This window comes from Leucopleurus acutus, assembly GCF_964270905.1.
Source record: "Leucopleurus acutus genome assembly, chromosome: 7".
Classification (NCBI taxonomy): domain Eukaryota; kingdom Metazoa; phylum Chordata; class Mammalia; order Artiodactyla; family Delphinidae; genus Leucopleurus; species Leucopleurus acutus.
In genome coordinates this window covers 89,076,056-89,102,381 of record NC_139150.1, presented here as the reverse complement: position 1 = coordinate 89,102,381, position 26,326 = coordinate 89,076,056, and the positions used below count along the sequence as shown (strand labels likewise).

Genomic DNA, 26,326 nt, shown 5'->3' with positions numbered 1-26,326 from the left:
CCCATGTGTATGGTCTCTGGCCCTGACAAACAGTGAGAGCCTGGGGCCCAGCTGCCATACAGGTCGTCACCTGCCCCAGCCCTGTGTGTCCCATCCCCCTGGGCTGGCCCCTTCTCCATGGTCCCCTGACCCCCACTGGGTCTCACCTGCTCCCTGAGGATGGGGGCAGAGCTTTAGTCAGGTGTTTATTTCCTGAAGTTTCTTACATTCATAACAGACTTTAAGGCCAATAACTTATTTAGAAGCCTTTCCTTAAATAAATTGAGGTTGACTAAAATTAGCCTACTGTATCAGTTTCTTATCTTTATCTCCATTGAGGATTAGCTAGTGAGAAAGACTAGTTTTTTTGTTTTGGTTTTAGAATCCTCTTCTGGTTTCCTCTGATGGAGAGTTCATTTTATATTAGCCAAAACGTTAAGATTAAGACTTTGGCTGCTCTAAGATCAAATTAGCGGTAATAATTTTGGTTACTTTGTTTGTGTTTCTTCCGAGTTTAAAATGATGTGTGGCCTTTAGTCTAGTGGGTGGACAGCTAACTGTCTACCGTATACCTGACCTGAAGGTCCCACTGGGCACTGAGTGAGGATGATGTGTGCTGTGCCTAAGGCTTGTTTGGCTGCCTCTTGGCCAGAAGCAGCCGTACATTAGTGCAGGACAAGCCACTGCTGTGTTGATGTGAGCACAGTGCTCACATTATTTCATGCTCCTTGGGGTGGCGGTGCCTTCACGTCTTGTCTCTCCATGCACTGGGCCTCTTGGGACACTGGGTTGCCTGGTGGGTGCAGACTGGACAGTGTGACCAGACCCCACTCTTTTTTTTTATATATATCTTTTGGGTTTTGTGTTTTTTTTAACTTTTTATTTTATATTGGAGTATAGCGAATTAACAGTGTTGTGGTAGTTTCAGGTGCACAGCAAAGCAACTCAGCCATACATATACACGTATCCATTCTCCCCCATACGCCCCCCCCATCCAGGCTGCCACAACATTGAGCAGAGTTCCCTGTGCTATACAGTAGGTCTTTATTGGTTATCCTTTTTAAATGTAGCAGTGTGTACATGTCAATCGCAAACTCCCTAACAATCCCTTCCCTCCACCCTTCCCCCACTGGTAACCATAAGTTAGTTCATTCTCTAAGTCTGTGAGTCCACTTCTGTATTGTAAATACATTCATTTGTATAATTTCATTTTAGATTCCTCACATAAGCAATATCATACGGTATTTCTCTTTCTCTGTCTGACTGACTTCAGTCCGCATGACAGTCTCTTGGTCCATCCATGTGGCTGCAAATGGCATTATTTTATTCTTTTTAATGGCTGAGTAATATTCCATTGTATATATCTTCTTTATCCATTCCTCTGTCAATGGACATGTAGGTTGCTTCCATGTCTTGGTTATTGTAAACAGTGTTGCAGAGAACATTGGGGTGCATGTATCCTTTCGGACCATGTTTTTCTCCAGATATATTACTGGGCCCCACTCTTTGTCTTTGTGGCCCTTCCTTGGCCATTACCCCCAGAAACAGCTATGCTTCTTTTAGGCACTGTTCAGATGGCCTTTGGAAAGTCTTTCCAGATTTCAGGATTGTCCTGGTCCCTGTTTTTATTTTTTTGTGTTGTTTATAAAAAGCGTGCTCATTTTAGAACTTGAAAAGGTTAATAAATGCAGCTAGTAATCTCTCATTTCACCAAACCTCTTCCTGTGCTTATCTCTGTGGTGTCGAGAAGCTACAGTGAGTGCAGCTCAGGTTCCCTCGTATTTGCTACTCTGGTGGAAGCCAGAAGACATGCTTGGTTGTGCAGACTGTTGTGTGCATTATGGGCTTGGAGCCATGGAGTTTCCCACTTGGAAAGACTCACAGTTTCAGATCCTGAGGAGGAGGGGCTTACTGAGGCGAGGTGGTTGGGGAGAGATGAGAGAGAATGGCTTATGGGGCCAGTCTTGGGGATTTGGGGCCAGGACACCAGTAAATGGGTTGGTCCACTTCTGCTAAGAGCATTTGTTCTACCTTCATGAGTGTTTTGGGCCACAGGGACAAGCAGGTAAAGAAGGATTCCCTGTATGGCTTCTGTTTGATTGATGGGTATGACCTGCTGAGAACGTGGGGTGAAGAGTGGGAAGGGCATGGAGCAGGGGTTTGGGGGGGGGCGGTGCAAATGAGTAAGAGGGTTGGTGTATGTCTCCAAGGGCCTGCCAAGGACAGGCTGTGGCCTGGGGCCGTGGCCCAGTGGTCTTTCTCTGGCGAAATTGCAGCTGTGTGACAAAGGTCTGCTGAGGATGGGGGAGGGGGCAACAAAGGGCAGAGCCTGTGTCCCAAATATGGTAAGGCCCTGTGGAGGCCACACAGCATGACCCTTGGCCTTGATGGCTGGGGTGGGGCAAATGTCCGCAGTCACAAGGTTGGGCTGTCATCCCAAAGGCTCTCCCCTTCCTTTAATCTTTTTTTTTTTAGCATAATTTCAAACTTGAAGAAATTATAAGATTAGTACAAAAAGCTGGTGGCTGTTCTTCACCCAGATTCCCCACATATTAACCTTTTACTGCAGTGGCTTTCTCCTCTTCTCTCCCTGTGTCTGTGTGTTTGTCCTTAATCCCTTGAATGGAAGTTGTGAATATGATACCCCTTTACCCCTAAACTCTGTATGTTTCCTAAAAAAACAAGGGCATTATCAAAATCAGAAAAATAATACTAATACATCTGATCTACAGATCTTACTCAGATTTCTCCTATTATCCCAATAACATCCTTTGTTAGCAACAAAATCTTGCCTTGTGCTTGTGCTCAGGTGCCTTGTCTCCTCCAATCTCAGGCAGCTTCTCGTGTTTCTTTGGGTTGATGCAGAGATGTTTCTGAAGAATAAACACTGGTTTGTTTGCAGACCAGGGACCTGCAGATCATACGTCTTTTAGACAGCATGTGAACTGATGCGTGTGGCTGCTCCAGGAAATTGTGTTTAAAAACAGGCAGCCAGCCCCTGGGTGCAGTTTGTCAACCTCTGGGTAGACTATTTTCTCCGTCTAGATTTGCCTCTGTTCCTTGGCAGTGAGATTCCGCTTCTGCTTTTGGGGCAGGCATACCCCAGCTGGGAGGTGGTGGTTTTCTCTATGCTTTCACTAGTGATATCAGCACCCGTACAACAGCAATCAGGAGAATGGGGGAAGAAGTGGCAGTCAAATCTCTAGAAATCCTTGTAGTGAAGATGAGGAGGGGCCAGCATCTGAGCAGAGGTTCAGTGTGAGGGTGAAGCAAGTGTCCAGAACAGAACAGAAAGCAGCCTTTCCTAGGGTACAGCTGAGACCAGACAGACGAGATCCTTATCCAAGACAGCTTCTGAGAAGACAGACTGAGTTACGTTCTGGAGGAACTTAATAAATACAATAAGGGAGATAGAGGGCTTGAGCCCCCAAACAAGTGCAGGCTTTTCCAACACCCCAAGGAGCATACCAGGGTCCAGCTCCCCATCTGTGCCAATAGGAGGCAGACCACGTTGGTCCCCCAAGTGATGTGGAGACCTGCTTCTGTTCCAGCTTCCGTGCTTCTAAAGGGTAGTGAGAGGAGAGGTGACGAAGGGGGAACTGCAGATACCCTCAGACTTCCACGGTAGGTAACTTAAGGCCCGACCCAGGAAGAAGACATGGAAAAGAATGTCTAGAGAAAACTGAGAAACACAGAGTGATTGAAAACACTGTCAGTGCACAGATAGGAAGAGCGTGAACACGTGAGATAACCACGGGTCAGTTTTTGCTGCTCTCACCTTTGCCCCTGACTGCAGTGCCATTGGTGCCATCCATGTTCTATGGTATTTAAGCTGTCTATCTATGTACATGTGTATCTTTATGAACACACTTCATACTCTTTCTACGTCCAGAAAGTCTTTCTGAGGACTTACATTGAAAAACAAATAAAGGGTGACTTTGTTAAAATGTAAATAGAAAGCCAAATGGAGGAAGTGGTAGGTATTCTAACCCAAAAGGCTTTTCATTGTTGCAGCTGAACTGACTGCTGAGAGTCTTTGCTGCCAGAAAAACCAGGAAAGATCTTAAGAAAACCAGCCTGTCCCCAAAACAATCTTTTTCTGATTCATAATTTTTAAAGAAAGGTCTAGCCTAGGGCTAGGAGATGAAGAGGGGAGTTAGTGTTTCATAGATCTGCAGGATGAAAAGAGTTGTAATGATGGATGGTGGGAGAATGTCTGTGCAACACCGTGAATGTACCTAATGCCCTTGCCCTATCCACTTAAAAATGGTTAAAGTGGTAAATTTTATGTTATGTGTATTTTACCACAATTTTTAAAAAATAAGAAAAGGGTTGTATAACATGGATACTTAGGCAAAGAACATTGTATATTGAGCAAAATCTTTCCACAATAATTTTTTTCAGAGAAAAATAGGGAGACTTTCTTCAGATTTGCTGTTTCTTGCATCAAGCCCTGGTAAAAACTCAGTATGATTGTTTTATTTAAGATATTTGGCACTCAAACAATTGCAAAGGGTGTTATTTTTGTCACTGTAAATGTTGACAGTTTAATGAAGTAAAACTTTTATATCACTCGAATCTAAATACCATACATCCACTGTTTGTTTACCTTGAAATTGCATGCCCTTTCTGCTTCTACTACATAATTTTACCATGAAGTATATAAGCTCTGTGCCTCCACTTCCCCATCTCTACAATGGGATAGTAATGGTTCCTGCCTCAGAGTTGCTGTGACCACTTGAGGAATCAGTGTGTGTAAATACTCAGACTAGTGCCTGGCACCAGCAAGCACTTTCATTTTTCTATTGGGATTTTTATTGAAAATACTTCTCTTAATCAGCTGGATGAAACTTCCTCCTTCACCTTTTAAGTTTATGTTCCTGTGGGTGGATGTTAATTATTATAGAAATGAGAGCAGGCTCTGTACCAACTCTGATGCTGATTTTTGTTGACTTAAATTTTAAGCACTGAGAAAACGTTCTCAGCAGACAGTACTAGGAAGAGTTTTGTTAGGCATGTCACAGTTCTCCAGACTCCTTTTAAGCTATTTGCCAGAGATCACATAGGGACCTCTGTATCTCCAGAAGTTATTTTTGGTGATCATCTGGCAACTTGGCTAGGTCATTCTTCAAGTTCGCTGACTGCAGAGACTTAGGAACCACTGGACATGCAATGAGACTTATGACGAAGTTCTTAGTGGTTATCCCTTTACTCTCTCACACCCAAATACTATTTGGGATTGTGCTTTGGCTTAATGTCCTGGAGGTTGTCACTGGGGCAGTGCCGTGCGGCAAGGTGAGTAAAGGCGAAATGATTGGCAGAGAAAAGGGACTGTGGACACCTGGCAGTTCTCAGGTACATAGTACAAATGGAGGTTGAAGTTGTTGAAATTGATTTCCCTTTAGCTGCTCACACCAGGGTGGCCCCAGTAAGTCTGTGTGTCCCCAGGGATTGCAGGTACCAGTTCTGAAGGCTGAAGCTTTAGTTCTTGTCCCTGCTGTCCCTTCCTATTCCACTGCAGGGCATTCACCTGCCACTGCCAGAGCCCCTTCTGTGCACACGGTTCGCACAACACTTACTCTTCATCAGGAGGTAAATCTTGCTTATTTGGACCTAGGGCCTGCCTCCCAGGTATCCTGTCTTGAATTAAAATAGATAAGTCATATAAATTTGCGCTTAACATATATTTTCAGGGTTTCAGGGTAAAATTTGTGCTTAACTTTTACCTCACAAAAGTAAAGTTGTATCAAAAAATCACTTACCAGCTGGTTTGCAGTGTGTTTAAATTTAGTGTTATTTTTAATTACTCCAAACATTCTGATCAGCCCAGATGATGATTAGATTTTCACTTGTAATTGGCATCATCCAGTGAAAATAGAAAAGCTGGGTAAGAAATCCATATAGGCCTCCTTAGCTTGTGTCATCCTGAGTCTCCTTAGAACCTGAACACCAGGTTATGCATGTGACTGGTGACTGCTCCATCCTGACACCAGGCCTTCTCTGTCTACCCGCTGTAGGTATATGGTGCAATGGCCTGGAGCACGGATACTGCGTCGCCAGGAGCTGGATGCCTTCCTGGCACAGGCGTTGTCCCCCAAACTCTATGAGCCTGATCAGCTGCAGGAGCTCAAGGTAATTGACAAGCCTCATTCCTTGTTTTGGGAAGTCTTGTTTTGGAGTTCTGTGAGACACAGCTAACCTCACGGAGGAGTCACTCAGTGCACTAAACTAGTTATAATAATGACGTGAACTTAGAGCCTTCAGGGCAAAAGGAATTTCCTTCCCGGTTATGGAAACAGTCAAGTCTACTTTTGTTCGATAAAGGTTTTCCCTTGTTTACCAATGGGTGTTTTTTCTTGTTTTCCACATCAGGAAATAAACTTGCCTTTTATTTCAGGTGGGGATCCCAAACCCTGGGAGGGCTTGGTCCTAAGAATTTACTAACATCTGGCCAGGATTCTTTTTCTTGTTTCGTTCTGTTGTTCCTAAATACAACATTCGTTTTCTCTAAAAAATAGTCTTTGCCCTCCTAGTATTGTAAATCCCTTTTAAAAAAACCACTTGAAGAACAATGTTATGTCATCATCCCTGTGCCCTTTTAGTCAGCATTTAACATCGTATTCCTTTTAATTTTCCCTTCTAGTATTCCTTTTTTTCTTTAATTGTTTTGACAGTATTAATTTTCTCCATGTTGTCACCTGATTTTTTGGTGTGCTTATCTTTTCAGTGCACTTTTATTAGTCACTGTGTCCACATGGCTGTACTCGCTTTCTAATTTCTACACTAAATTTTAGAAAATTCAAGACTTTTCAGAGTTAGCTAAATTAGTGGATCTGCCTTTTCTTTTTAATGTACAGGGTTTTGTTTTTTTTCTTTGCCATTGGTTTGGTTTTCTTTTGTTGTTGTTTGTGTTTTTTGTTTGTTTTTTTACAGAATTTGATTTGTAATCAAGTAATCTCTTTTGACAAAATCGCCTTCACTTTTAGATCTTTTTGCCATTCTTTATGAAGGCGTTCTTTCCCTGCAGAAGAGTTTTAGGCTCATTTGATGGGTTGTCAGTATTCTCCTGTTGGGGCTCAATAAATCTCTGGTTTCCCCTAAACTACTGAGTTAAATTCAGTAATCCGGTGTTGACCCTGAACTGTGTGGAGCCCATGTCATTTGTGGTCGCCTTAGGCTTCTGATGACTTTGAAACAAGCTAAACTAAAGACAACCAAACTTAGGAGACTCTACCTCAAATTGTATTCTTTGTAGTTTAAGCTTTTCTGTTTGTTAGGCAGAAATTATTTTTTTTTAAATGGTTTTGAATTGAAGTTTTCCTTCTAGAATATTTGGCCGGGTGTCCCCCCGAGAGGCTGGTACTAAGTGCAGGCTCTCCCTCCCTGTGTCCTAGCGTGTGGTGCCACCGCCACCATCTTCATCAGCAGACTGTGCTCAGGGGTGTTGTAAATACTTTTACTAGAGTGTGGTGCCATCCCTCTACCTCTACTTCCTGTTTCTCTTATTTAGATTATTACATCAGTATTGACATCCCAGTTCTGAAAATCAGACCGCCAGGTATCAGGTATGCCCACCAAGCCTTATTCACCATCAACTTGCTTTTACTCAAAGTTCATCTTCTCCCATATCCTTTTCATTTTTGGATCAACACATAGGATATAACTTTTGAAAGACAGTCGCACTCTAAGCTTTCATTTTGGTTCTTTTGAGGTCTTAGTGCTTTCATAATTTTCTCCTGATTCTTCATCTAAAGCCAGGCGTTTCTAGAGCTGTGTTTAGAAAGACCCATTTTATGTGCAGTTACTTCAAGCCCACCACTATCCCTTTGGGTCTTGCTGGTCTGGAGGTCTGTGTTCCTTTCACCAAGGACAGCCTGCATCGTTAGTGCTTCATTCACGAGCACCATAAATTCTGAAAGAGCTGGAAGGGAAAATAACAGCGTTCATTGGGGGGAAAGATAGTTGGGTTTTTTTTAAGATCAGAGATCCTCTCAGCTATCAGATTGAGAACTGATAGGAATAATCATTATTTAAATGAACAAAAATCCCTATGCAGAGACTGAGGGTCCCAAAGTTCAGTGATAGAAAAGTAAATTTCAAAATTGCTTTTTCACTTAACCGTTAAAGTTGTTTTGATATTTCAAAAGCAATGACGATGCTTTTCTATAAAATACCATTTTCCTGTTGAGGATATAGTCAACTCTTGATTTTTGTTGTTCTTTTAGGGGCCATTATCCAGTTTGTGGATTGCCCAGATCCTGTTTTTCTTCTCCCATTTTTGTCCATTATATGCTTTGAGAATAAATAGGAGAAGAGAAAGAAAAGACCTAATTTTGAACAGTTTGGCCTCTTGATGGCTATTCTGATAGGAGGTTTGGTGGGAAAAGATGTTGAAACCGTTGGTTTAAATGAATTTGCAAGAGTTTCATCTTGTCCAGTCTCTGTCCTCCCGCCACGACCCTGAATAGTTGAGTGTTCTGCGTGGCTCCTTGAGGATCCATGACAATGATTGACTGACGGCCTTCACTTTTTCCCTGGTTTATTTTTGTGGCGCTTCTCCTAGGTTACCAGCACAAAAATAATGACTAAGGTAAAATCAGCACTGACACTGTGTTTGGAGGAGGGCGGGTGAAGGATGAGGAGAAGGACCTTTGCACAGTTTTAATATTTATCCAGTTTCTTTCTCCCTTGCTTTTGACATCCCTATAATTGCCTTAAATTCTTTTAACAGTTTCACATGCCAAGTGCAGAATTAAAAGATGGAAAATGAAGAGCTTTAAAGACAGTAGTAGGGACGTGCAGCATGTCTGTGATACCTGTAAGAATTGTTGTGCGTATAGGTAAATATGACAAATCAAAGTAAGAGTCTGTTGCCCAGTAATTAGAAGTTGGACCAAGTAACCTCACTGGAATTTGGTTCTTGAACTAATTGGCCAGAGCTACATTCCATATTTGTATTTTCTGTAAGATCATAAAATTTTGTCACTATTTTTCTAGTTGAGGAACTTTGAATAATGGTGAATATTTTATCTTATGTGGTATAAGAGAATGAGGTTGGAATGTGAATATTGCAACCATTTCTATGATCAAGGGTTCAGATTCTGGTGCCACCAGATCAGTTTTGTGACCTTGAGCTCTCTGTGACTCAGTTTCTCCATCTATGAAATGGAGTACTAACAGCAGTATCATACATGAGATTGTTGAGATGTTAATGAAATAATATATGGAAAAATACTTAGAGTGATGTCTGATACATATTTATTAAGTGCCCCGCAAATATTAGGTAGTATTATGTGTGCAATTAACATTTAGGGGATGAAATATAAAACACCATGTAAAGTAATTAAAAATTTTTTTGAATGAAGTGAAATCCACACAGCAATTGAGATTTTATTCACATTATTTAGGCAGTTTTTATTTTAAGAATTTTTCTCTATTGAATTAATGGTAGTTGTTATTTCTAAAACAGATTGACTTGAAAATCATTTTTTAAACCCGTAAGAACACAGTTCTTCAACTAATGATGAGGCCATTTAAAATAAATATATATGTGTGTGGATAATGTAGATTTATCCATTCCTCCCATCCGCTCACTGGGAGGTTACTTGTTCTAACTAGGGTGCTTCTGTGTTCCATGCACCGGCTCCCATTGCTTAGCCTCAGCACGCAGATGGCCATCTGCCCGAAATGGTCTTGAGCTGTATTAGTTAAATAAGGGCTAAGGGTGGGTATGACCAACACCACCAGTGACTAAGAAATGACAGCAGTATCGGGTTTCACCAGAAGGACCCCACTGGCACTTTGTTATAAAGCAAACGTCTTTAGAGCAGCATCAGCACCATCGTTCCCTTCCCCTCAGCCTTGACCTGGTCCTCCCTCCTCTGGCCTGGAAGGCTGTGGGCTGACAGTGAGAGAGCGGCTAGAGGCCTGGTTGCCATGGTCCCTGCAGAGGGGCCAGGGGATGGGGTTTCTGCACAGGCAGCCTCCAAGCTTGGGCTGGCATCGCTGCTGTGCCACTTTCCCACAGCGTCAGTGTTTAGGGAGGAGAAACTCCCTCTTTCTGCCTCAGGACTCAGAAGAAGGGAGTTTCCACTTCCTTTCTGCAGTGCAGAGAAAGACAAGGCCGGTGGGGATCTCAGTAAGTTAGGTGACTTTTTTTTTTTTTTTTCCATTTTGACCCTCTTTCTCTCCCCTTTCTGCTCATAAATGTAAAAAGGCATCTAATTCTATCATCCTGACCCCACCTGCCCTCAACTGAACATGTTTATTAGTTCCCTTTTCTGACACTACATTAGAGAAGCAGGAGCCAGCAGAGGTGGGCTGGGAGGGGTGGACAGACTTCTCCAGGTTCAGGAAGTTCTTCACTGCATTGACTTCAAATTTTAAAAAAAAAGGGGGGGAGGTTGGAAAACACAGTGTTAGCTGATAATGGGAATGTTGACACTGACAGCACAAAACATCAGATAATCAAATTCATTAGTATTTGGCACTGGAGTCATCTTTTTTATCTTTAATGAAAAGCCAGTTTACCTGCCACAATTAGGCATTGCTTAGTTTGGTACCCATAAAGACTGCATTCTCAAGAGACCATCACCTTAGAAAATAAGCGTGGAAGGTGGGAAGACAGAAACCAGGACAGTTAAAGCTCAGTCCTGGATAATCCACAAACAAGGTCCTTCACTGATAATCAAGAGTTGACTGTATTTGTCAGTGTTTCTTATCCTACACATTAGATGCTAGAAGAAAGGGCTGTGTGTACAAAGGAAGGCTCACAGCACTAATGACTGAGTGAGAAGAACCCACAGATACAAGTCTTTAGCTTCTGATAGTCTGCATGGTTCAAAGACAGTGTTTTTGCTGTTGTGTTCTTTCATTTATAAGCTATCCATTTCTCCTAAAACATTTTGACAGTCTCATTAATAAGTTGCTATCTAAAACATTAACATATAAAATAATGTAAACATAAAGTACAAACTTAAGAATGAAATTATACCAAGTAATTTTTTAAGATAACTGCTTGAAAAATGCAGAATCTTAATAGAGTATTCCTTTTTACAACATTTCTGTTAATATATTACCAGTGTTTAGAATCTTCAGTGTAAAATTTTATTTCGTAAATGAATTGTGGGCTTCTTAACTGCTAAGGAGACTATTAATAATTTGTTACTTTGTCATGTGTCCACCTTAAATACAGTATTACTTGATACTTGTGTAACTCTTTACAAATTCCAAATTGAAATATTTCAGTGTGTTTATCAAACAGTCTCTTAAATTTAAATTTGTTAAATAACGTAAGTCTTTCTGTTCGGACAAGTCAGTGTTAAGACACTGTAAGGTAGTGATAGGGCTGCTTAGGGGGCATTTGGTTGAGGGGTGTGCTCATTACCTGTGGAGAGTTGTAGTCAGACATTGTAAGAATTGGATACTGTAGTATTCTTACTCCATAGAAATCACTCTTTTCCATTTAAAGATTGAGAACCTCGACCCCCGCGGCATTCAGCTGTCAGCTCTCTTCATGAGTGGCGTGGACATGGCCCTGTTTGCGAACGACGCGTGTGGCCAGCCAGTGCCCTGGGAACACTGCTGTCCTTGGATGTATTTTGATGGGAAGCTCTTCCAGTCCAAACTCCTCAAAGCAAGCCGGGAAAAGACCCCACTCATCGACCTCTGTGATGGTCAGGTCAGTTGCAAGAAAGCAGGCTGGGTGGGGCAGGGAGGAGCAGGTGGCCACCTCCAACCAGAATGAAATAACGCTCACTGGCTAATCTGTCGTCTTTCCTACCGAATTTGTAACAAGCCTGTGCGACAGGAATTTGATTTAGATTGGGCCCAGCCCAGTGTGTAACTAAATGCCAGTTTAGTGCCCAGCTCAGGATATACACTTGGTTCTCATTATTCACGGTAATTATATTCTATATATTCGCCTTGAACACTGAATTAGCAAATACTGAACCTTTGCTCTTAGGGGAAATATACAGTTAGGTTCCTGCAAGCCTCCCGTCACATCATCTTCATCAACCAGTCAATACGTAACCTTGTTTTACATGTGTTTCTGTTTAAATACTTCTTAATGCATATATATTGTTAATCCACTCACATTGAACTTATGGCCGACAGCACTATAACTCAGCCTCACCAAAGCTCATTTAACTAATACGTGCATTTTCTCTGTAAGGTACATCACAGCCTAGCACTTGGGAACACTAGTCAGTACTCAGCACTGCTCTTGGGGCCGTTTGAAACAGCAAAATCATTCACAAAAACACGAAAAGTGTGGCACTAAGGAGACAGTGAACAGGACACATGTTTACAGTATAAAAGCTGAAACACGAAGGCAATGCTGTGTCTTCTTCAAGCTCAGGTGGCAACTCAAACTTTATCCCACTTAGCAAATGTCTTCAAATGACTATGAAAATGCCAGGAGTATCGATTTTGAGGTTACAAATAAATTTTAGCAAGTGGGTAAGTGTGCAGATGTGGAACTCATGAATAATGAGGATTGACTGTACTTTTTAAAAATCCTGATTTAAAAATAAAGTGAAGTAGGTTATGAGGTTATCTTGTCCCTTTGTATAAAAGAAGCTCACATGTGCTGCAGGCTTTTTAACCTTAGACTACAAAACATGCATTCTCCCACGTGCTGCTTTAGTCAAGCTCAGTCTAAAGACCGATTTACAGAGTAAGCAGATTTTCAATTTCTCTGATTACAGATTGGTTGCTGGCGTACATATTTGTGTATTTATTAACAAAAGACACTCAAGTTGAATGTTTCTGATGTTTTTTCACAGTGGAATTTGACATACACAAGTTGTATTGTCCATATTTGTGCAGGTGACTGAACAGTCATTTCACAGACAGCCCCACAGACAGATCAATTGGGCTGTTGTCCTGTCCAGTCTCAAAGAGCTCTAGGCTTCCCTTAAAAAGCATCTATCACTCTGTGCCTCAGTTCCTTCTCTGTAAAATACAGTAAATACCTGACCTAAAATTAAATTGATAGGAAAGTACATGTTAAAGATGTGAACTAGGCATCATCTACCCCCTGGTCCACAAGTGGAAGGAAGGCTGTGAGCATGATCTGTCTGGACTTACTCATTGATTTTGAGAACCAAATTCATTTTCAGTTAATAAACTTTATAGTAAATGGTTCTCACCTGAAGATATGCTGAGAAAGTAGAAATTTAAATTCCTGTTTTATGAGATTAAGATTATGAGATGAAGAGGTATCTGTTAATCTTTTTTTTTTTTTTTTTTTTGCATTTTTGCTTTTGGGGTCATGTTTGCATTCTGTAAACAAGTATCACTGAGCAGATTGTGACTGTGTTATTTATGGGTAAATAAGCAGGCATGGCACAGTGGTCAGCATGTCTCATTTCTTTCCTGTTCTTTCCAATTCAATTGAAACCTTGTGAGTGAAGTTTTCACATGCCAGTCCTTGACTTCCAGGCCGAGCAAGCCGCCAAGGTAGAAAAGATGCGGCAGAGCATCCTGGAAGGGCTGAACTTCTCCCGGCAGAGCCACCCGCTCCCCTTCCCACCGCCAGCGGCGCTGCCTTTCTACCCCACCTCCGTGTACCCACGGCACTTCGGGCCCGTCCCACCAGCACAGGGCCGAGGGCGGGGCTTTGCAGGTGAGTGTGTCCACCACTGTATGTAGGGACTTACTAGAGTGGGGAGACAGACGCACGTACAGCGTGCAGGCCTTCTTAGCGGGCAATATCTTGCTGTGTTGAGACCTTGTAAATAATTGACAGGCTTAGTTATGAAGTTTGCAGCAACATCTCTTCACATTAGAAAGGAGCAAACTTGATCCCGGAAGAGATTATGTATGGGAAAGGGAGCGGGAACTACAAAAGCTATTAATAGCAGAGATAAGATTCTAAAATTGGTCAGTGTAGCTGAAAACTCTGCTCACGTTTGTGATTTAAGATTTTCTCACGTGTGGGGTCAGTGGAGCTCTCCTCCACTAAGGCCACCTCCCAAGTCTGTGGCAGAGCCCACAGCAATAGTGTTCGGTCTCCAGAGGCTCCTCCAAGAGCAGGCAAGGCGACATTTCAGTGTTGTTGGTGACAGGAGGGGTCAGGAGTCTCCTCCCTGGCAGCTGATGGTGTAAGAACAAGAGCTGAAGGACATGGGGGTTACTCTGCCTGAAAGCCCACTGGTGGCTCTCCCTGAACCCAGTTCCTCATGGCTTCTCCCATCTCTCTCCACCCGGGTCCCACAGGAGTCTGTGGCTTTGGAGGCCCCTATGGGGAAACTGTAGCGACAGGCGCTTACCGTGCCTTCCGCGTGGCGACAGCAGCAGGACACTGCGGAGCCTTCTCAGGCAGTGACAGCAGCAGGACTAGCAAGTCACAGGGCGGTAATTATGCCACACCTCCTCCTAGAGCTTCTGTCCGCCAGCAGCTTCCCGCTTCTTCTGACTCTTCTTCCTCCTCGTCTGTCCTGACTCCAGCACCATATCCTTCCTGATAGGTCCCCACTCTGGCATTCACTGCTGCTCTTCTCCCAGCCTCTGCCTGCCCCCAGGTCTCTGCAGCAGCTTTGCTGTGGCCCATCTCTGCCTTCCAGAGGGGCCAGCGTGTGTCCACACACAGCCCTTCTTCTGTGCACCTGGCCCCCTAACCATTGTCTCCTGTGTTAGAACAGGCTGCCCAGTAATACCCAGTGATGTTTTTTTCCTGTCGTATTCCCTAACAGCCCCCTCTGGGTAAAGAGGATGATGCTTGTTTAGAAGATTCTAAGGGCATTGTACAGTTCTTGGCATAAAAAACTTTATCGCAGTTTGTTTCATAGAAACATTTTTAAAGAAAGATCTAATATCAGATATATAAATAGTCTATTTTAAATTCGCATTGCTTCTCTTCTTATTTGTATTAGGCTTGTGAGGGAGAGAAAAAGTCTTAACATTTAGTCTTGAAATACTATCTTGTGATTTTGCTGTACTTTGAAGCCCATAACTTGTGACTTTGTCATAAATCCCACATTTTGGGACTGCAGATCTAAACATGGCTATCAAGTCTACATTACAGGATTACTCAAATACAATTTTGAAGAACTTTTAGGATAGGCAAGCCTTTCTTGACCGGGAATATTTTTCCAGCTCAGTTACTTGCGTACTTACAGAAGCTACCTAGAGACATCTTTTGTAGCAGTAAGACTCTTACAGATGAATGCTGCCCTCTCTCTGTAGCTGTAGGAGCCACTTCTCCTCTCCTACTGCATGCCCCTCTCCTGCCTCCCCTTAGTTCTCCCGGCTGTCCAGGGTGCTTTTCCTCCTGTTACTGCGCATCATGCAGTGCACAGTAACGTGTGTTCTCTGCTTCACAATCGGCTTCAGCTTCTTGCAACCCTTACCTGGAAACTTACGCTGGCCTACAGTTGTGATAAAATACTGTGGTGGCAGGGAGGGCAGGAGGGGGGAGTTCTGACTATGAACATTGTTTGGTCAGAAGTGGTTTTTTAGTCTGAAATGACAAGAGGAGCCTGCTTCTTAACTTCCACCAAATTGTGTCTGGAATCCGGATCTGTGCTGTCCAGTATAGTAGCCACTGGCCACACGTGGCTCTCGAGCACTTGAACCGTGGCTCATCCAAACTGAGCTGTGTTCTAAGCACACATCTAATTTTACAGACTTAATACAGAAAAAAGAATGCAAAATGTCTCATTCGTAGTTGTTTTTTATATTGATTACATGTTGAAATTAATGTTAATTTGGGTATATTGGGTTAAATAAAATAGACTTTTTTTTTTTGGCTGCACCATGTGGCATGCGGCATCTCAGTTCCCCGACCAGGGATCGAACCCATGCCCCCTGCATTGGGAGCGCAGAGTCTTAACCACTGGATTGCCAGGGAACTCCCTAAAATATACGTTACTAATATTTATTTCATGTGTTTCTTTGTACTTTTTTAACGCGACCACTAGAAAATGTAAGGCTTGTAGATTTTGTTGAACAGCGCAACCTGGCTGTTAATCATCATGGCTAATACCAAGATGATGGAGAATTTATTATAATCCATTCCATGTGCCAGAAAAGAAGATGCTTGAGGTTCTGTTTTGTTTTGTTTTTATCAGAAATTTTGGTACCAACTAATTGTTTGAGGATTTTCTTAGGTAAGTCAGAAAACCTTAGAATATGCAGGCTACCAGTAGTTAATAGAAGTTAGTGAATACAATGAATATTTGTAACCCTGCCTAAGGAAATTATCGTTTAATAATGCAATAACAAGTAACAGGCTAGCTTTACTGATTAATTTCTGTAACGCTTAGTTAAGGTAGTAAACTTGTAAGTAATTACTCAAAGAGAAAGACATTCTGAGTTTGCAGATTTCCATCTTGGTAATATAGGAGGTGTGCCATAGGCACCCAATGCTTTATTGGATCTATTTCTACCTAACAGCCATGCTCATTTTGCAGTTGTAACCTATTTCAGTTGTCACGGGTTCTTTAAATGGCCAACACAGTTGTCTTACTTTCAGGTGTATTTTTAACAACAGCTTAAAAATAAAACCATTAAAATCAAACTTGTGCACATAGATAGTTCACATAATAAACAAGTCTTCACAAAGCAAGAGAAAGGGGCTTCATATGAAATGGAAACCACATTTGAAAAGAAACTGCTTGCTTATTTCTCTTTGTTAGTCCTGTGATTGTAAAGATTTTTTTTCATCTACTTTTGTGCAGGAATCCAACCTATACCTTCTCAGGGAGGGAAGCTAGAAATAGCTGGCACCGTGGTTGGCCACTGGGCTGGGAGCAGACGGGGCCGTGGAGGCCGTGGGCCTTTCCCCCTACAGGTAGTTTCTGTTGGAGGACCAGCAAGAGGGTAAGTTCTGAACAATGAAAATGTATTTGTGTAAGCTTAAAAAAACAGCCTCTTGTTACTTTAATCATGAGTTTACTAGGAACATTGTTACATCATTAAATACATTCTTCTTTAACATCATTCTTAGTGGTTGTATAGGATTCCATTATATATAGCATTATGTAATTATTTAAACCATTATTAAATAATTATCCCAGAATTACTCAATTAACCATTTTTTAATGTTTTTTAAAAAAAAAACATTTTTGAAGTGCATTATTTTGAAAATTGAGTACACTGGATATGTACCAAAAAAATAAGATTGATTACTTGGACTAAATCTTTGGTGTGACCATGATTTAATAAAGTTTGTGCTTCCTGTAGCGTAGACTAGACACCTTTAAATCCATTTGATATGATTTTAAATGTTTAAATGTTATCTGTAACAGATTCAAGTCTGTTTGTTTTTGTCCTCTTTTATGTGTTTAGGCGTCCAAGAGGAGTTATTTCCACTCCAGTGATCAGAACATTTGGAAGAGGTGGAAGGTACTATGGCAGAGGCTATAAAAACCAGGGTGCGATTCAGGTAATAACACAACATAGTGCTAGTGCCGGTTCACTCCTGAGTGCCTGGTCGTCCCAGGCCAGTGTTTCAGTGCCTGTGTCCAGACAGGAGGGGTGTCGGAATGTTTCTGTAGCTATTGAGCTAACACAATAGCGGCACATGGTGCTTACCAAATGTACATTCCCTCAGACCCAGATCATTTTATCATCATTTGTGGTAAAGAGAGCATGATCTCGTGTTCACATGCTGTACATAGGAATTTAGCTGAGAATAATCCAGGAGCTATTAATGCTGTTTATATTACAAAACATTATGTAGGTAAATCACATTTAGGATTTAAAAGAAAATTGTGACTTTAAATCCTGGAACAGTGCATCTTTTTCTCCTCCTGGACCATCTTGACTAGCTCTTCCCTGCAAGGATCAGCTCATGAGAAAATAAAGTCACATCTGTCTTCATGAAAGAGCTAGAACTGCCGCTTTGGATATTCCATTTTAGGACTTGGATTCTGATGAACTTCCCTTGAGAACAATCTTTTAAAAACACCAATCAGCCCTAACAATGTATTATGTTGTCTCATTTACTGAATTATGGCATTTAGTCAAAGTACACAGTTTTTTCCCATAGCATCCTTGTAAACATTAAGAGGAGTACACTCTTGTGACTCATTTATTAATAACCCATATTTGGAAACTTACTTGGCCAAGAGAAAATAAAACTTCTGCCTTTGCCATCTTGGTAGCTTCTGTTTTGATGAAATACATCAAGCAAGTCAAGTGCAGAGGCAGTCTCTTTCCTGAAAGCAGGCCCAGGCAGCCCCTCTTTGTAGCACAGCATCCAGCAAGGGGGAGGTACTTAGCTCGTTCTGGCTCTCCTGGAGCCCCACCCTGACCTTCCTCAGCCTTCACCAAAATGCCCTTTTGAGCTAGAGGCCCTCTCGGCCTCTTGACTGGTTTACAAGAGGGAGGGGAACTTCATTCTTACTGGTTCTCCAGAGCTCGTCCTATAAAAATGCCTCTGGTTGTATGTTATGGTCATACATGGTGGATACAGGGGCCTTTCCTAAGCTGGTAGTGGGGAATATGTGTCCCTATGTTGCTTAAGCACTTTTATTTTTATTTTAATATAAAACCGAGATACCAAAAACCACAGAGACACACAAATATAGCTTCATCAGTTATAAGTCAAATGGCCATGTAGCCATCACCTGTGTGATGAATAGCATTTTCCCAGCCATATCAAGAGCCCCTCACGGGCCCAATCCCAACACTAACCCCCTGCCTCCCTCTGCACAAAATAACTACAACCCTGGAGTTTTACACTCAGTTATTTCTCTCTTGTCTCTTTCTGGTTTTATCACTCATGTGTGCATTCCTAGACACTGATGTTGAATTGTGTTCATTTTCTTATAGTTTGCTATGTCTTCTAAGTCTCTTTGAATCAGCAGGCTTCCCTCCCGCACTTTCTTTTCCTTCATTTATCTATTGAAGGACAACCCAGGTTATTTCACCTACAGACTTCTGGCTTTTGCCGAGTGCACACTCATACTCATGGTACTGTTTCCCATGCGGCTCTGACCTTTCTTGCCCGCTGGTAGCTGGGTCTGGATGGTGCATCGGACTTCGGTTTGTCCCTGTGGCAAGACTGTAGTGTGTGCTTTCATGTCTGCTTATCTGTTTTTATGTTAGGACCTGTTAATCTGTTCATATCCTGCAGATTGCAAAATGAAGATATTCTCATTCGGTCATTTCTTTCTCTTGATTTATTGGGGTATTTTTATAAAAAGATGCTTCCCATTGCTTTCTGTTTTGGGTGCCTGAGTATTACAGCCCTTACAGGAACTAGGTCAACACATGGTTTTTTGTAGCTCACCTCACCCATCCTTGGCCACTGGGCCCTTTGCCGTGACCTCTGGTCTTCAGTAGCTTCCTGTCTGGTGTATCACCCAGCCCAGCAGACCAGTGACAGTCGTTTCTCTTAGTTTCTCAGTTTCTTTAGTGAGAAATGGCATTTCAAGTAGGAGCACCGATGGACCCTGGCTGCCATAGGGTCAGTCATTGTTCCTAGTGTTCTGTGTACATAGACACACAGAGTCCTGTTTCTTTATATATGTAAACACACACACAACCGATGTGCCTTTTTATTGTATTTTTTAAAGGTATGATTCTCATGAATTCACACTGATGTTTCCAGTTCAAACTGAGGACTATAGGCTTTTATTTAGTCTCATTTCTGTTACATCTCTATTTTCTTTCTTCTACACCAAATCACCATTTCTAGGCTTTTCCTATGAACAGAGCTAGAGGGAAAAGGTGTACACATGCACACTCACATATACTATGCACACACAAACATATATACATGTAATCTGCTGCTTTTTTCCTCCCTAATTAAACTGACTCTTCTAATTCAAATTTAGGATTTTAGGAATTTGACTTAACCTTTACTGTTTATATCAGTATGTCTTTTCTTCCCTTCTGAGAATCTTGGTTCCTAAGAACCCAGAGGATGATTAAATTAGAACATCCCGTAACTCATTATTTACTTCATCCCACATTGCATACACAGTCTGCTAGGAATAGCTAATTCTTCCATCACCAGCACAGTCACTGGGAACAATTAAAAGAAAATGTTGGTATATGCTTCCCCCATTTTCCCCTGTCATCCTCACAGTTTTGAAAAACGGCTTTGCTACTATTGTCTGCATTGTCCAAAGTATACTCCTTTCAGCCACATTTGTCCAGGGTTTGTAGATAACTGTGTCCCGTGCCCCACCAGCCTTGAGTCTGCTGGTCCATTTTGTCCCTCTAAGGCTCTTTCTTTGGTGGGTTCCTAGGGAAGACTTAGGAAAACAGTGTTTAATTTGAAAACAGTTTATTTTCCTAGCAATTAGAAATATTGGTTCACATCTTCTCAAGTGACTTACACATTATTTGATTTTCTTCTGTTATAAAGCTTTGCTGTTAAAGACTAATAATAATTGAATTGTCTTTCCCTTTGAAGTCATTTGCTGTTTTGGCTAAATGCCTAAATTGTTTTCGTTTTTCCATCAAAGTTTAGTGACATGCCCTGCTGCTGGTCATTCTTGGTCAATGCACTCAGTATGCAATGCTTTCTTTCCAAATGCAATTTCAAATTTGTTTATGTCAGAAAATTTTCTTGAATTACTAGTTTTTCATTTCAGTTCTTTTGCTTTTCTTTGTTTTCATCTCTGGTGCTCCTGTCATACTAGACCTTCTGGGTCTGTCTTCGGTGTTTGGCATACTCTTGATTCCTTTTCGTCTCTTCCTTTCTTTTTTGAGATGTAACTCATATACTATACAATTCACCTGTTTAAAGTGTACAATTCAGTCTCTTCCTAAGGTCATATGCAATCACCGTTAATTCCAGAACATTCATCACCCCAAAAGAAACCCCTTATTCATGAGCAGTCATACACCCCACCCCCATAGTCTCTGGTGGATCTGCTTTCTGTCTGGAGTTGCTCTCCGTACATTGCATGTAAATGCACACGTTGTGCCCCATACCAGGACTTCATTCTGTATTACTGCTGAGTGATGCTTCATTATATAGATGCACTACATTTTGTTTACTTGTTCATCAGCTGATGGACATTTAGATTGTTTCCACTTTTTGACTATTATGAATAACGCTGCTATGAACATATATGTACAAGTTTGGTTTTTTCCCCCCCCGGTTTTATTGAGATGTAATTGACACATAATATTATATTAGTTTCATGTGTACAGCATAATGATTCGATATTTGTGTTTATTGCAAAATAAGTCTAGTTAACATCCATCACCACACATAATTACAAATTTCTTCTTGTGATGAGAAATCTTTTAAGTGATGAGTATATCTTGTGATGAGTATATCTTTTAAGATATACTCTTTTAGCAACTTTCAAATATATGAGTACTGTTAACTATAAGAGTGTTGTTAACTACTGTTAACAACTTTCAAATATATAAGAGTACTGTTAACTACACATTTTCACTTCTCTTCAGTATGCATGTAGGAGTGAATTTCTGGGTCATATGGTAACTCTGTGTTTAAGCATTTGAGGAACTGCAAAACTGTTTTCAAAATGGCTGCACCATTTTCCATTCCTATCAGCAGTGTATGAGGATTCCAATTCTCTACATGCATGTCAATACTTGCTACTATCTGTTGTTGAGTTTGGCCATCCTAGTGGGTATGAAATGGTGTCTCATTGTGGTTTTGATCTGCATTTCCCTTTCTTCATCTCTCTGATTTTAAAAATTTTGTTCTTTCACCTTCTGGTACTATGATGTTTATTTGGTGTTGTTTCTTCTAGTTTAGTGTTCATTTCTGGAATTATTTTTTCTTTATTTTAAATTCTTCCCAAAGTTTTTCGCCTCACTTTATGGCTTTTCCTGGTTTAATCTGTGCTCCTCTTCCTCATCCTGTCCTGTCACAGCCTGTTTTAAAATCAAAGGAAGCAGTCTTGGTCTTTTATTGACATGCCTTTCTGATGTATTTCATTGTCCTTAGGGATGTTGTTCCATCTTTTATTGCCATAATGTGTGGATTCCTTGGTACTTCCTGTTGCTCGTTTTTAAGTGAAAGTAGTATTCTTGCACCTTGAGAAGGACAGATGATGAAGGGCAGCTTGTTTCCTAAGAGTCTCTGGCCTTCCTTTCTCTGTTGTTGCCATCCTGATGGGGCCAGTGCTGATACGATATGTCAGTGGGACAGAGGAGGCAGTGCTGCCCCGTGATTGTGGTGCATATAGTGGTGGAGGACCCCTTGCAGTGGCCTAGGCTTATGGGAAGAATTAGCTGTAGAGAGAGGCAGTGTCTGTTTCCAAGCAGGTACAGGCTGGCTTTCCTTCTTAGTCTTCCTGCATCCTTCATAACTATAGGGAGGTTCCCTAATAAGCAGGCACCCATGGGGGAAGTGCTTAATCACCACTGGCAATACTCTGCCACAAGTGTGTGTTTAGTCTGGCAAGTGGACTTTTCCTCGAGAGAGTGAGGGTTTTGAGATTTGAAAGCATGTACTTGAGGTCTTCAGTATTATTTTTCTCCGCTTCTTGGCCCTCCTATATTTTTGTATTAATTATGTTTCTCAAGGTTCCAAGAGAATGACAGTAGTATTGACTTCTAGAAAAGTTTACATGAGTGTTTCTGAACTATAGGATTGAAAACTAAAATGAGAAGACACTGTGTAAAACTGAGCCCAAATGGGGAACATGATTACCTGTGGTGTACAAGAGGGTGTCTCTAAAGCAAGGGTGATAGGTACCTCCAGTTCCACCCTGTATATAGACTACAGAGTGGATAGAGTATATAATAGAATGTTTAGACTATAGAAAATTTAGATGATAGAATGGATAGCGTATAAAATAGAATGTATAGAGTGGATAGATTATAGAGTGTATATAAAAAAAAATTTAAAAAAATAGAGTGTATATAGACTGTAAAGTATAGAGAGTACAGTTGACCCTTGGACAATGCCGACTCTCTGCGCAGTTGAAAATCCACATATAACTTTTTTTTTTTTTTTTTTTTGCGGTACGCGGGCCTCTCACTGCTGTGGCCTCTCCCGTTGCGGAGCACAGGCTCCGGATGCGCAGGCTCAGCGGCCATGGCTCACGGGCCCAGCCGCTCCGCGGCCTGTGGGATCTTCCCAGACCGGGACACGAATCCGTGTCCCCTGCATCGGCAGGCGGACTCTCAACCACTGCGCCACCAGGGAAGCCCCACATATAACTTTACAGTCAGTCCTCCTCCATATCCACAGTTCCACATCCGCAGATTCAACCAACTGTGGATCATGTAGTACTGTAGTATGTGTTTATTGAAAAAAAACCGCATAATGGCGGACTTGCGCAGTTCAAATCCATGTTGTTCAAGGGTCAACTGTATAGAGAATGTATAGAGTATATAATAGCATATATAGAGAATAGAGTGCATAGAGTATATAATAGAATGTAGAGAATAGATTAGAATATGTAGAGTTTAGAGAATATAGATTATGGAGGATACAGAATACGTAATAGAATGTATAGAGAGTATACACAGTATAAAATGCATAGGGTAGAGAGTACCTAACAATGAGAGATACAGCCATGCACTCGCTGTGTTCTGTTCTTAAATCTGCAGTGAGTGTCATCAGGCCTCAACTGGTGTCTCCTCTCACCCGCTGTTTATCAAAAACTGCCTTATCGCTTGCTGTGCTTCATTTTAAATAGGGCAAGCCTCCTTATGCTGCTTCAGCAGAAGAAGTGGCCAAAGAACTGAAGTCGAGATCCGGGGAATCTAAATCCTCCGCTGTGTCTTCAGACGGGTCCCTGGCTGAAAACGGAGCGGTGGCTGAGGAGAAGCCGGCTCCCCAGATGAATGGGAGCGCGGGCGACACCAGGGCCCCCAGCCACTCGGAAAGTGCCTTGAACAATGACTCTAAGACGTGCAATACAAATCCTCACTTAAATGCACTAAGTACAGACAGTGCTTGCCGTAGAGCTGATGCTCTGGAGGCAGCTGTCTTAAAGAAAGAAGAGTAAACTTATTTTTTATAGAGGGTGAAGGATGCTGGAAGGGTAAGGATTTAGGAATATCTGGAGAGAAAGAGAGCCTACAGTTATGTACATTTTTTCCTTTCCGTAAGAGAAAAATGAGGACTTTGGAAATTCGGATCCCTCTTTGATATCAGAGATTTAAACAACACATTTTTAGTTTTAACCAGTTGTAGTCAAAATGCTACAATAAAACAAAAAGAGAGAAAGAAAATGAAGAGCATTTGACTCCCACACTTAAAATGAAGTACACACAAAGTTTAAACTGGTTAATGACAAAAGCCTATAGCTGTGTTTCTTGAACTATAAAGAAAACAAATTTTGGCAGTCTTTAAGTATATATAGCTTAAAATATCATTTTTAGCATTTGGCACCATATGTATGCCATTATCTTTGATTTTGCATTACTGTTCACAAGAAAGCTTTGTCTAAGGCTTTGATTTTATGATTACGAAAGAAATTAGGCACAACCACAGTTTTTCTTTCTTACTTAAATTTCATCACTGTTGATGTGGTTCTTTTGTGTTAAAAAAAAAAGTGCAACTATCAAAACTAAAAAAACTATAGAGTAATATTGCCGTTCTGCTGATTTTAAATATACAGTACATCATACATACTTTACAAGCAAGTTAAATGGAGATAAAGTTGAAATCATAGAAGATGCAAATGACCTTTCAAAATCAACACACTGTGTTCTGAAACTTTTCGTGACTTAATACCATGCATCTGTGATCAATGAACTATGTGGTTTTGAATCGGACGTAGACCATTAGTGCTACTACTTGAGCTAAACTTCTGCATGGTTCATAATTTTTAAAGTGTGTAGTTAATATTATGCATGTTATTGTCCTTTCTTCCATTCTTACCAGTATGTGCCCATTTGCAAAACAAAAATGCTAATAATCAGTAATAGTCCTATAAAAGATGTTAACTCTGTTTAGTCATTGACTGATCTTGCTCTAACCTTAAAATTTTGTGATTATTGACCTCTGTTGCATTTATTCTAAAACCCCCCAAATTATCTAGCTGTTTCGAATATCAACATTACCCTGGTGTATTCACTGCTGTATGCATTATTGTTCTTTGTTGCTGTTTTATGCCTTCATATTAGCAAAATATGAAATTCTGTGAAAAACAAAAAAAATCCCTTTGATCTTTAAAAAAAAAAACAAAAAAAAACAACCCCCCCTTCTGTAGCAGGAAACAAATTGCTTGTTCTTGAGAACTTTCCCATCAAGAATTTAGTAGAAGCAGGTATACTTATATCATTTTGATGTTTTTGTTAATGTTTCCAAACAATGTACTTTGAAATCAGAATCACTTCTTATTCGTTTTCATATAATTCTCCTGATGCTCTTCATCACACATTAGTGATCAGAAATGAGATGTAATTCCCCAATCCCTGCCCGCAAGACCTGAGTAGGATCTTACTGTAAGTTGAAGGGAGTTTTGCCCTAACTCATGGATTGTGCAAGAATGAACTGCTGTTGGGTTTGACTGATTGTAGATGGGTTGTGGTGTGGTGTATCTGAAGGCTATTGAATGCAACTTACAATGCTTAATAAAAATCTTTATTCTTTTAGTATAAAGATGGTGCGGCTTTTAAATTCCTTGTAAAAACATACATTTTACTAAGGTTTAATTCAAATTGAGACAGCTACTGAAGAGCTTAGTCAAATAACCAAAATTTAGAAATATTTTGCCCATTGCAGGTAATTCCAGGTTTCTAGCTCTAAAGAAACATATGTGGTCAAAACGCAAGTTATGCTGATGTCTGAATTTCATAGTTACAAAAAAGACATTCTCTAATAGAGCAGGCTTAGAAATAGAAATTTAATTAAAAAAAAAAAAGCCCAAGGAAGAAATACATTTGATCTTGATTAAACCACTTTTTGTTTTTTACAAGATCCATACAGTATTCAGATTTGTTTCATTTTTACTTAATGTCCTTTTTTGTTCTAGTATCTACCGCATTATATTTAGTTGTCATGTCTCCTTAGTCTCTTCGTTCTGACAGTTTCTCAGACTTTCCTTGTTTTTGGTGATCTTGTGACAGCCTTGAGGAGTAGTCAGATATTTTGTTGAATGTCTTGTAACTGTGATTCGTCTGATTTTTTTTTTTTTTCATGAGTGGACTGGGGTTAGGCTGCATAAAATTAACATGCCTTATCACCATTGATAGCGACTTGATCATCTGGCTGAGTTAGTGTTGGTCAGGTCTCTACACTGTTAAGGTTGCCGGCTCCTACTCCTTTCCATACTGTGCTCTTTGATAGAGCCACCATGTGGCTCACGAGTGACTCACGAGTGGGGAGTCATGCTAGAGTTAGCTAGTAAATTATTTGGAATTCTTGTGCGTGGCAAATTTGTCTCTTCTCCGCCATTTCCCCATATGTTTTTACATCATTGAGTTCTGAGTGCTTAGCACAGGA

The 26,326-nt window shown here is 41.0% G+C and overlaps 1 protein-coding gene across 1 annotated transcript in view; it reads left to right on the top strand.

Moving 5' to 3' along the window:
* Positions 1 to 25,477, top strand: part of FAM120A (family with sequence similarity 120 member A) — a 104,114-nt gene extending 78,637 nt beyond the window's left edge. Inside the window, exons 12-18 of the mRNA XM_082842586.1 lie at positions 5,997 to 6,111; positions 11,450 to 11,659; positions 13,426 to 13,609; positions 14,203 to 14,340; positions 16,665 to 16,806; positions 17,275 to 17,371; positions 23,571 to 25,477. Of these exons, the coding sequence (XP_082698712.1) occupies positions 5,997 to 6,111; positions 11,450 to 11,659; positions 13,426 to 13,609; positions 14,203 to 14,340; positions 16,665 to 16,806; positions 17,275 to 17,371; positions 23,571 to 23,882 (1,198 nt within the window). The 3' untranslated portion in view covers positions 23,883 to 25,477. The remainder of the gene's footprint in view (positions 1 to 5,996; positions 6,112 to 11,449; positions 11,660 to 13,425; positions 13,610 to 14,202; positions 14,341 to 16,664; positions 16,807 to 17,274; positions 17,372 to 23,570) is intronic.
* Positions 25,478 to 26,326: the final 849 nt, after the last annotated feature.